Here is a 12,376-nt window from a genome sequence, read left to right as displayed (position 1 = left end):
GAGACATTGAGGCCACTTCTGCCTTCCTGTTCTATTATTCTCCTTTTCCCCCTTTGTTTTTGCCTGAAAAGAACTTGAAGATAATAATCAGCAGTAACACAAATAGAAGAAAATGACAGATACCTAGAAACTAATAAAGGAGATGCTTTTCTGGGATTGGTCTGGGGTCCATAATAATGTTGGAAGGTACTGAAGAACCTGACTGCAACATCGCTTCAATCTCTCTGTTCAGTTTCTCACTTTAGTTTTCCTTGGTGCCAGCACTATATCTGTGTAGCAATGTTATATGTAAAGGAACAAACAACACATTTAGTGCTGCCCAGTTTTCTGAAGTTCTAGCTCAGTTTTAAATCAGTCTTTCCTCAAGCTCCTTCTGGAGAAAGAGATGAATGAAGATTAAATAAGCAGCATGTGAAAAGGAAATGGATAAACAGAATATGAAATGTTTCTCCTGGAATTTTGTTCATTCTTCAGCCATTACCCTCTATTTATGTACAAATAGGTAAAAGGATGGGTACAAACATGTGCCAGCCTAGACAAAGTAAAATTGATGGAGACTACAAATGCCAGAGCAAATGAGATCTCTGAAGGCTCAGAAACAAACTCTCTGACATATCCACTCAATATTCATTGAAATGAGCTCAGGAAACTTTCCTCAATTAAAAACTGGCTGCAGGGGAAAGCAGATCCAAGCTGAACTCTGCAGAAGTATTTTCCTGGATGCCTAAGATCTAGGTCAAAAGGGACGTAATTGTCCAAGGGATGCAATATGTTATAATGACATCTTCCAGAAGCAGTGTTCTGGAGTGCTCTGGCTTAATAATGCTCATCTTTCACGCTAATACCACTGCAGTATTAATGTCTGTACAGCTTAGTAGTACAACTCTACCTGGAAATGCAGATTCCCATGGACAAAGTGGACTTTTGACCCTATGAGTCAGTGAATAACAAATAGGACAGATTCTTTTCCTAGTGACATTAAATCTGGAATGAATCCATGGAATTCATTGAAACTTCAGCAGTTTTACAGTAGTATAGACTATTTTAGCTTCTTTAGTTGTGATACTGCAGACATACATTGATAAAATCATGTATCTTGTGTCCATTTCATTGGAGAGAGGAAACTACAGATGACTAGAGTCAGCACTTCTCATCACCTCCCCAGATTCCCCATAAAAGTTCCAGAACAGGCATGACTTGACCAGGTTAATCAAACCTGTATTGTCATACTAAACAATGCCTTCCCACACCGAGCCATATTGATGGTACCACTGCAATAATATTTTACATTTCTGTAGTACCCTTCATCCCAGAGGAGCCAGTGAGGGAACCTGTTTGCAGGTTTTGGTGGAATGCTTTGACCTTCCTTTGTTGCATATGAGCTTCTTAATTAAAGGTATTTTCATAACCAGCACTTGCAGCCTGTTCTGCTTTCTACTGCTGCAAAGTCCTTCCCTGGAGCCTACACAGCTCAGCCTGAAGCTCTGGAAGGCCACATCACCCACTGACCACCCAGCAAACATGTCCAACTGAAGCTGTGGATGAATGTGAAAGGCTGTCAGAGAAGAGCCACACTTTGCAGGTGAAGATCAGCGAAATCTCACTGCCCCATAGAGTGAGGTATGAGGTGGGTCACAAATCTTAAAACAATGGATAAATGGCCTGACCTATCAAATACGGAATTGGATGAAGCATACACAGAGACTTACCAGTCTTAAGAGAGAATCTAGGTTAGATGGGGGCCAAGCAAAAGCTGAGAACTTTCATCATGTTGCATTCTCAGGTTATGCCATGAATATCTAACAGAGAGTAAAATCTCTCCTTTACCTCCACTTTTGGTAATAGATCTCATGACACTGAAGGCAGAATATTGTTTAAGTGAATTTGATAGCTAACTCTGGAAATAAGGGAATTAGAGCCATCAGTAAATCTCAGCCTCAGAACCTAAACAAACGGGATCAAATTGCTATCTGGTGTGATCTAATTGAATTCCATGGATTTACAACCACAGATGAATTTTAGCCAATAAAGAGAAAAATGTAAATGTTTTATTCTGATACTTGTGACATCACAAATCTAATATAGCTATGCAATGAAGGGAAGATTTCTAAGCACATTTGTCTAATTTAACTCTCACTTATAATGGAAAGTAATTAAATACATTCCATGAAATTGGAGAAAGCAGAAAAGAATGCTGAAGAATGTCACTTCATTTGTGGGACCGAGACAAATTTTTTTGTTTCCTGCTGTTTATCTTCAGCTCTGCAAGCAGGAGTTCACACTTATGTTCAGTTATCAGCTGCCAACCTAGAGCCCATTGGAAGATGCATGTCATTTCCAGAAGGATCTTAATAAACACCACCAGTGGAGAGGCATTTCACACTTGGCAGTTCATCTGTCAGAGCGAGACATAACTTCAAATTATTTCCATGACTGTTCTGCAAGTATTTATGGAAGACAACTAACACCCCGAGAGGACTCACTGGTTTCACTGGAGCTCAGCAAGCTTAGGGGTGACACTTGTCTTACCATTGATATGCTACACCAAGTTCATCAGGCCAGTAGAAGAAAATGGAAATTTCCTTGCAATGAAGAGTTCAGTGCCACTAAGAGCATTCCATGGCTCTGGGGTGCCACTGCCAAACCTCCCTCAACCATGTTATGGTGGGCAGAGCATCTTCACAGGGAGATAGGGCCCAGACAAATGCTTGCATCACACAGAAAACTTAAGGGAGCACCCCTCAGCCTCCACTGGAGCCTGCCTCTTTAGCAGTGTCAGAGATATAGTCTTCTGTTTCCCTAAGAAATTCTGGAAGTTGCCAAAGATATTCCAGATTAAGAATAAGGCCATGAAGTTCATACATGAATCAAGTGGGTAAAAGTGGTAGCACTCACCTGAGCACTGCCTTTAGATGTACTTCCACTGCATTGTTTATCTGGCAATGTTCCTCTCTCCCCGGTTTCCCATCTCTTTATTACCTTCCTCCACTTCTTGGATAAGAGGGAGAATGGGATGATAGCAAACAGAGAAAAGAGGATGTCTGACTCACAAGTAGGCAGCAGAAACTGAGGTAAGTATGGGTGTCTTGCATTCCCTCCCCAGTGGAGAGGCAAAGGCACAAGGAAAGGTGTGCATCCACAGAATCTCAGGAAAGGTGTATATAAGCAGTGCATCTAAGGAAAAGCATGGCTGAGAATGTGTGCCCACAGCACCACGAGGTTGTAGCAAGTCTTGAGAAATAGGAGCTCTGCAGTTCTGGACATGTATCCCAGAGGGCTTTTTTCTTTTTCTGCTTGTCGCCATGGATATCGCTACATCATTACACTGCAAGTTCACCACTCCCAGCTACTGCCAGCTGGTAACTACCAGGTTTGGGGACGCATACACACACATGCACACACACACAGAGTCACACACACTCTCTGAGAGCATGTAGCTCTTCTCGCTCCCAACGACACTTTGACAACAAGGATGTTGTGACTTTTTCCTGCTCGAAGAAAATCTATCCATCAGCTTCCCCCAGCTCATGTAACATTTTTCTGGGGCGCTTCTTCAAGAACTGCTCCATTCTACAAAGAGTTAACGTGGAATACAAATGAAATATATATTTGAAAAGCTGATGAAGGCATGACAAAGCTGGAGGCTACTGAGCAATATCTACTCCTGTGAAGTGCAAACCCACTGTATTTTTTTGCCCCATAGCTTAACCTAGTTCTGAGCCTCACTGGCTGGTAGAAAGGTGAAGCGCAGGGTCTTTGGACATGGCAAGATCAGCAAATTTCAGAAAGTCATGGCTCAAAGGTGTGGGTGGTTTTGCACTTCTTTAAGCTCTGATGCTAACCATGCTAAAATGCAAGTTTATTATGCAGCCTGGCAAGATTTCAGCGATTTTATTGAAAGGGCATTTTGTTATGTTTATTAGATTTGTCAAAAAGGCATTTTATGATGTTTATGAGATAGCATATAAATTTATGAAACTGTAACATTTTTGTCAAAAATAGCCTTTGCTGGAAATCAAATAATGCAAGCAGTAAAACCTCCCATCAGAAAAATCCAGGCAGAATTTTCCATCAGGCAAGGTACAGACTCATCCACAGACCAATCTGTGAAATACTATCAATAAAATCTATGCTGTAAAGCAGTAGAAAAGATGCTGGGTGTATGCACGAAGGCTGCAATGCTCCCAGCTGGGTGTAGATGTGGCTGTTCTGTCTGATGTCCTTGCCTGACTACAAGTGCAGGGCCTGCTGGTTTTGTTGCCCGAGCTTTTGCAGAAGGAAGGAATGAGCTTCTGGCTAGTGTTTGGCTTTGTGTTGTGTACTGCTGCCCATAATAATCACTCATCCCTCTGCTTTCCAGGACACGACTGGCTGGGGTTGACGTAGTGCACAGGAATGAGCCACAAGCACATCCTCCATCAGCTCTCTGCTCTGTCTCCAATCCAGAAGACCCTTCTGCAGGGTTGTTCTTTTTCTTTGTTGCTGTTGTTGCTTTTCATTTACTGCTGTTCATTTCTCTCTCCCTCCTACACCCCCTTCAAGTAAAAAGCTGTTTTGTATTTCTGCTCAGAGAGCTCCCTTCTGCTCCTCACTTTTTTCTTTTGTTTATCCTCCACAATACCATCAAGATGATGTGAAACACTTGATCTCTTCCCTTTTCTTTCTTACTTAGGAGGTCAGTTTGGCACTCTGCAATTGATGCTCTCCCCTTTCTTGGAGACTGTGATGTGGCAGCAGGACAGGCTGAGAAACAGATTAAGCCATTACTGTGTCAGCTGGGATCTTGATCACAGCCATGACAACATTTTCAAAATGAGGATTTTGGAATGCCATTCCCAAGTCTCTCTCCCAGGCAGGGGAAGATGTAGGAACAATAAAATGTTTCCACATTGCTTCCATTTTGCTGAGGAACCCTAAAAAGTCGGAAAGGTGGTAGGGATGAGAGGCGTTGGGAGGTTAGGCAGGAGAAATCCATGCACTAAAGAGCTGAAAGAGTAGGGGTGGGGAGGGAATGAAGTCAGCCCTGCCTGTGTGTCACACTGTTCTTATGCTGGAGGAGTTCATCCTGCCATGAATCACAAAATCACGGCATTTCTGAGCTTGGAAAAGACCTTCAAGACTCCAGCTGTAAACCTAGCACTGCCAAATCCACCACTAAACCACATCCCTATTTCTGCACTTACATTTACAGCTTGCTCCATGATGTATCAAAATGAAACAGACCTAATACTCATACAGACTTAATACCTAATAACCACTGCCAGAATATTGGAAGAAATAAAAAACCAAATTCATGAGAGCTTACAATTTCCAACTGGTACTTTTTGCATTGTTTTGTATGTATTCTAAGGTACACGGTGAAAATGGTGTAAATGTACTACTCCTAGAGTGACTGTTGTCTTTTAAACAGCTGCTTTTCAAAACACACATGATATTTTGGTACTGGAAAAGCAGAAAGAGTGTTGCAACCACAGTATTTCAATTTCAAAAGTTTTTTTATTAAATAAGGCCCTGAAGGACAGAGAAGGGAGCTATTTGAAAACAAAGCACAGACAAGGGAGATGTGATCACTTTGTGTAGCCAAAGAGTCATCTCATAGGTCATCATTCCACCAACAACCCTTCTGGACCTGCTTTGTCTTGCACTTTGGGGGAGGAGGTGCAGCGCTGCCTTGCTTGCTGTTCTCCCTCGTTCCACTAGGGGACACATTCAAAGCACAATGCCAAGTCCGGTCCTGCAATAACCTTACTAGACCTAAACTCTTATGATGCCAAGGGCGTGACTGTGACTGTGACCAGCCAAGGGGTATTTAGTCTTCCATTTCCACACGTCTTGTTTTGGGAAATATACCTCATAAATGCCATGGGAGCCGAAAGCTGACACTGTCCATCAAATAGCAAAGTGCTGTGTTTATTGTCCAAGCTCTCCCTAGCTAAAATGTCAGTAGACTTGGATGCCCCTACTAAGTATTTATCCATCTGAAAGTGCTGCCCTGTCATTAGTTTGATTGAGGTGGAAGCATAAATCACAGTGATTGGCCTGGACAGTATGAAAAGGCAAAAGGCTGGGAGAATGGGGATGGTAAGTAAGTGACAATGTGCAATTACTATGCAAGTTTTAGAGGAATGATCATCACCAAACAAAACTTCTTTGGCATGGATGCTGCTTTCAGCAGACTTAGAATCCACAACCCAAACAGATTGAAGAAACTGCCTAATTCTGTTGGCCTAAAATAACATCAGCTGCAGGGCTCACAGAACACATTTGTGTGCCTTCCCTCATCCCTCCCTCTATAAACCCAAAATACAGCTGCTCATGAAGTCTACCACCACTATCTTGAGAACTCTTTTACTGTAGCTGTACAGCAAGTTTATGCTGTGTTTAAGGAGCGCCCTTGTCTGGGTCTATCCTGAGTTTTTTATTTGTTTTTCCACAGGGAAAAGGTCCTAGATTTACACAAATTCTACATTCTTGTAGCCCTAAGTTGGGACAAGACCCCTTTCTTCCACCAGCACAGGTCACAGCACACCAGCTTCTGCACCAAGTATCAGACACAAAGCCTTGGGGAAGAAGCTGTTACATGAAACATTGACAGAGACCTTGTTTACAGATTCAGTTTTCTCTCCCATTTTTGCCAGTTTTATTCCATCCTTGTTGCAATGATCCTATATTTCCTAAGCACATCCTTCTCCATCATTTTAATATATACTCCTATATCTCCAGGTCCCTCTAGGCATGTCTGATCAGCCTGCTTTTCCTGGATGTATGATGACCTGTGAATCCTGGATAGCTGCTTGATTGCTGGGCAAGGAAACTGTGAGGTGTGAAATAGTGTATGAGATTTTGAGTATGTGTTCACAGGCTACTTTTGGGTACATGCACCATTAGCTGAATCCTGTTATCTTGGCCCTTGATCCAGCAAGAGCCTACAGGTAAGCAGATGAATCAACCCCAGCCTGAAGAAATATCATATGGCATATCAGCAAGAGGCCAGGTAGAAAAGTTCAAAGTAGAGATGTGTCCACACAAAACTTAATACACCATAGCTCATCCAAAGATTTTTGCACAAGCCACCTTTTAAATAAATGCAGGGTATCAAAAGCGAACATTGACTTGCTGTAGTTCACTGTGTGAATTGAAAGTGTTTCAGGTTTGTAAGAAGAGGGTAGCACAAAAGTACAAATAGAATAAGCTGGCCATTAGGTAGCATTTGTCATGTGGCTGTGAATAACTGAGGAAAGCACGTGAGCAGCACATACAAGAGAGCCACAAAAGAAAGGAGGATCATAGAGAATGTTAGGGCTTCTTCCTCTTAAGAATTTATTTAACCCACTGACTGCTCATTTGTTTAATTAAAAATAAAAGATTACTGAAAGACCTCCATGGTTCTTGGATGATACATTAAGGATACCTTAACTCAGCACTTTGGGCTGGTACCCTTTGGACTGAACATGGCCTTGGCATAATCCCAGTGCCTTCCACCAAGATACTCCCCATTACAACAGAGCTGACTTTGCCCCCTCTTCCTGAGGCCACATAACTGCACTCAGTAGTTATGAAAGGAATGTATGAAACAGAAATTAAATAGAAAGAACAGTATGACTGCAGCTTCATGAATTTTACTTCAGTCCAAATGAACTTGGAAAGATTTCTAGGCAAGCTTTTTAAGTCAGGGAATATTAAGGCATCAGGTTTTTAAATCTATCGGCACTGACACTGATTTAGTATTTTCTGTATCACTTTAAACACCAGGATTCATAGACAATCTGTAAGACTTTCAGAGGAGACTGTCCAAGCACTTTGAGGTCACAAATGTCTTGGCAACCAGATGTTATTAGTATCTGCATGTTGTTAGCAGGTCAGAAGGGTTTCTTGTCCACTGACAACCTTGCTTTGCCTCTGGTAACCTGATACGGATTACTTGACCAAAGAGAATTTGCTTCATGCCTAGAGGTGGCTTTTGCCATTCCTGGTGAAGACCTGAGATCTTCGAGGTTTGGAGCATTGTTTACTGTGGGAACAACTTTACTGCACAGTGCTTTAGGGCCTTTGGGAAAAAACCAACAGGGGTGGAAAAAAAAGCATGGCTCTGAGAGGCTCGATCACCCCTCTCCAGTGCAGTTTGCATGCCTCATGATGGGATGGCAGTGAGTATCTCCCAGATGAGTCCCACTTTCCCTTTCCTCCTACCTGTGCTGCCCCAGATAGGTTTGCATCCTTTCCCTGAGTCTGTGGAATCCTCTGTCTGCACACCACGAAGCCCTTGATGCTCCTGTAAGATAAGCAGAATGTGAGAGACTGGATGGGTTCCAAACTACTCCCTGGGCAGCTTGAAGCAGAGCAGCTTGTGGCTGAACAGATGGCAGCATTCAAAATACCTGGGCTCCCCCGAGTCAGGGGCTTGAGTTCCAACAGGGCCAGTTCAACCAGCTATTCCCAGTTATCCAACTGCACTCCACGTATCTTCCTGTCTCTAATGCTTTAGATAAGACATCACATCCTGAAGCTGTGCCTGCTTAGTACACCCGCAACATATTTTGTAACACTCTTGGTGAAAGCTGGGTTTTCCCCAGTGATTCTGGGTAATGTTTGCACCTGGAATTATCCAAATATCTAACTGACAGGAATCCTAGACCTTCTGGGGAGTAAATTTTCTGGGGAGGTATTCAATAGATAAGATGTTCTGCTATGTATATATCAATATTTACAATTTCTAGGGTCAAATCTGGAGTCTCACTGAATAATTGGAAGAAAACACATATATTTTGACAGTGCTATGTAAGCACTTTGGGCCTCATTTCTAATTTATAATGTGCTTTGGGATTATAGGTGTCCTATAAATGTGAGATAATTATTAGTAACAGAATCACTGCAAGTCCCAGAACAGTCAGCTAGGAACAGATACAAGGTATTCTGTATGTTTGTCAAACCAAACATAACCATTATAGGAGAGTATTTCTTGTCTTTTAATGGAATGAAGCAGAGAAACAGTATGAACAAATATAATTAAAAATACCTTCTGGGTTACATGTACCCCTGATTGCTCTTGCAAGCCAGATACCAAATTTTGCACTGTTTTCTAGGGGTTGATTTTTACTCTATAGTCTGCATCTGATTTTACAGTCAGCATTACTTCAAGCTTATTACATTTGGAACACAATACAAATACAACACCATTAATTTAATTTTATTTACATTTCAGAGTTATTCAGCTGGAATAAATTGAACACAATTTGATTGAAACTGTCCTGCAGGACTGACTTTAGCCACATTCAGCAAGAGTGCTTTATAAATGATGGCAGCGTTTAGTACACAAAAAACACCCTCTTGAACTGGAGGATTTGAAAGAGTTGTTATCCGATGGGGGAAAAGCAACATTGCCAAGAACAGGGCTAAGCTGAACACTTCTTCTCTGGAGCCCACTTTTCATTGCATGTGCCTTCAGAAGAGGCCTCCTCTGGAGAGCGTGATGACCACACACATACAGCTCCTACAGAAAGCAGTTCCTAACCTGGGTGTTTCACTGGCACAAAAGCATCAGGACTCAGCTAAACTGTTCGAGTGATGGAAAAGGAATGAAGAAAATCAATGTTTGTTTTGTAGTGGCCCTTAGAAGTCTCAGTCAATGATGGGGAAGCTCTTGTAAAGCACTTTGCAGAACTAAAAGACCATCCCTACCTTCCAGGTGTATGTAAAGGGCAGACAGGGCAGTGGGTTGTTTGATTTGAGTCCTGTTTGTCAGTGTGATGGAGAGTGGCCACACCACTGGCAAGCTTTTCAAAGGCAACATAGTAAAGGAGGGTTTTCAACAGAGATTTGGAAAGATAATGAGGGTGTTTTGCTGCTCTTTACCAAGATTCTTCCCAATAGCAGCAAGGAAAAAAGCCCAGAAGTTGTTTCTATAAAAATGTTAACAAGTGAGAAACAGAGACTGACAGAATGATGAGAAGGAGACAACACTGTCATAGCAAAGGAGAGCTCTTTGGCAGGGTGGGAAGGGGCTTGACAGGAAAGATAAATAGCTTGTGTTTGATGGAGTAAAGACAAGGACTGTAGTAGAGAGGAGCAAAGAATGTGTAAACTCCTCAAACTGTTGGGTTAGGAGGATGATCTTCATAGCAGTATTTTGCAGGAATGTGCACAGACTGAAAATACACTTGGCAAGACCAAAGAGAAGGATGTTTCAGTAATCAAAATGCAAGGCAATTGAATTTTAGCCAGGTTAGATAAGGCCATCTGATGCTTTTTAATGGGAAGACTAGGCTACTATCAGCATCTTTCTTATCTTGCCTGGAAGGGAAAGGAAGAGTTTTGAACCAATTTTTCCTTCTGATTATCTCTGGGTTTTGTTCCAAATTCTGACCACCTGCAGTATCTAGGAGACACTCCCATTCACATCTGGGAAGACATAGAATCATAGAATTGTTCAGGTTGGAAAATACCTTCAAGATCATCCATCAAGTCCAACCATTACCCAACACTGAAATCTAACACCAAAGCATGTCCATAAGTGCCACATCTACACATCTTTCCAGTAAGCTCAGGGATGATGACTCCATCACTTCCCTGGGCAGCCTGTTCCAATGTTGACAACCCTCTTTCTGAAGGTTGTGGGATCTTTGGTGTCCTGCCACGTCTCTAACTGAGCTCGTGTAAGTCCTGAATGAGAGTTGGAAGATATTACTGTTAGAACAGGTAAGTGAGATTTGTTGGTGCTGATTTGGTGGTGTCTAATAGGTGGGCACTCAAGGTCAATCCTCTTATGGAACTAGCAGAAGAAAAAGGGGATTTTTTTTCCAGATCACTGAGATTTTTGTGAACCGTCAGCAAGACGTTCACAAGAAGAAACAGAACTGCCATGCTATACCAAACAAATGGACCATATAGTTTAATAATTCTGTTGTGATAGTGCCTGTAGATACAATTCAGATTAAGTACAAGGAACCTAGCAGAAGACAAGTAGGGAATGACATGCCAAAATGGGAAGTTTCTTTTTAATTCTTATCAGTTAGCAACTAGCCTAGGCCCTGGAGCAAGAGGGCTTATATCCTTCCATAACAAAAGAAAATATGTATTCTATTTAATAAGAACATCCCCAATTACATTATCCATATAAATGTCTAATCCCTTTATTTAAATCCTACTAATCTCTTAGGCTTAATGTTATCTTATGGGAATGAGCTAATTAGGCATTGTATAAAATGTATTTCCTTTAACAGTTTTATATTTGCTGCCTTATATTTCCATTGAATGTTCCCTTGTCCTTGTATTCTGGGAGCATGAATAGGAGCATCTATCTCTCCCTATTTCTCCTTCTTTCTACTGCCCACATTTTTCACATCTCAGTCAGGGACCTCCTCTCTGGTGTACAACTTCCAGTGTTTCCAGATGTTCCCCAGTCAAACACCACATTCAGTTGCTTTGCAATTTCTGCCACTTGTATCTGAGAGCCTTATTCAGTATCTTTACCAAACAGAAGCCACATCAGGGCAAAAGGATTGTGCCAGTGACTCAACCAAAGGCATTACCATGATTGCAGGCTAGTTTGGCCCATACTCTGAGTAGACTGGCATTATCTGCAAATTAGAGCATCCCATTATGCCTTGAGCAGGAGAATCCACTGTACTCTCCCAGTGCCTTTCCTGAGGCATTACAGTTCAAGGAAAACGCTGCAAGTGCCTGGGTGCTCTCCACCACCACTTCCAGAGGCACTGTCCTGTGCCTGCTCATGCAGAATGCCTTGCCATTGCTCCATCTACTCTACATGTGAGGAGGCTCTGTGAGTGTCCAATCCACCTCTAACACCTCACTTTGCCCTCCTTCTTCCAAACAGCTCAACAGTAGCCAAGGCAGGGATTAAGGAGGTGTCTTTCTGCCAATCCTTACCAACTTTAAAACTGAACGCTCATTCCTATGCTTTGTTTCCAGCCCTTTTGCAGGTGTTTGATGCTTCGTCCTCTCACCTGTTACCCACCTTGCCTTTTTAACAGTATCCTTGTAGGGGGGGTTGATACACGTTTTTAAATGGCCAAATAAAATCTGACAATTTGTTCACATCCTGTACAACCCTGCAGTGTTACTGGAGTCATGATAGTAAAGCTTAGTTCTTGGTAGACTATAAAGAGCCTGCATGGAGCAAAATACAGAAATTGTGAAGGATTTCTATATTCTGGATTCAGTACAATATTGCTTCTGGCACTCATCCAAGCTTCTCCACATTGATTTTTTTTTCCTCAGAGTTTATACAGGAAGCCAAAAAACCTTTACATTGAACCCAGAAGTAAACTGATCACAAGCCAAAGATGAGTCCTCTCTCTGCAGCTATCTGAACCATTACAGCAGCATTTATTGAGTGCCTTTATTTTTCTGGTTTTAA

At 42.0% G+C, this 12,376-nt stretch overlaps 1 protein-coding gene across 1 annotated transcript in view; it reads right to left on the bottom strand.

The window, feature by feature from the left end:
• LOC109143534 overlaps positions 1-12,376 on the bottom strand; it is a 48,373-nt gene that overhangs the window by 21,764 nt on the left and 14,233 nt on the right. The window contains exon 4 of the mRNA XM_039568576.1: positions 8,191-8,272. Coding sequence (XP_039424510.1) covers positions 8,191-8,272 — 82 coding nt within the window. The remainder of the gene's footprint in view (positions 1-8,190; positions 8,273-12,376) is intronic.

The sequence above is a fragment of the Corvus cornix genome, chromosome 3 (genome assembly GCF_000738735.6).
Source record: "Corvus cornix cornix isolate S_Up_H32 chromosome 3, ASM73873v5, whole genome shotgun sequence".
NCBI lineage: Eukaryota > Metazoa > Chordata > Aves > Passeriformes > Corvidae > Corvus > Corvus cornix.
The sequence above is the reverse complement of the archived record's forward strand: the minus strand, read 5'-3'. Positions and strand labels throughout refer to the sequence as shown.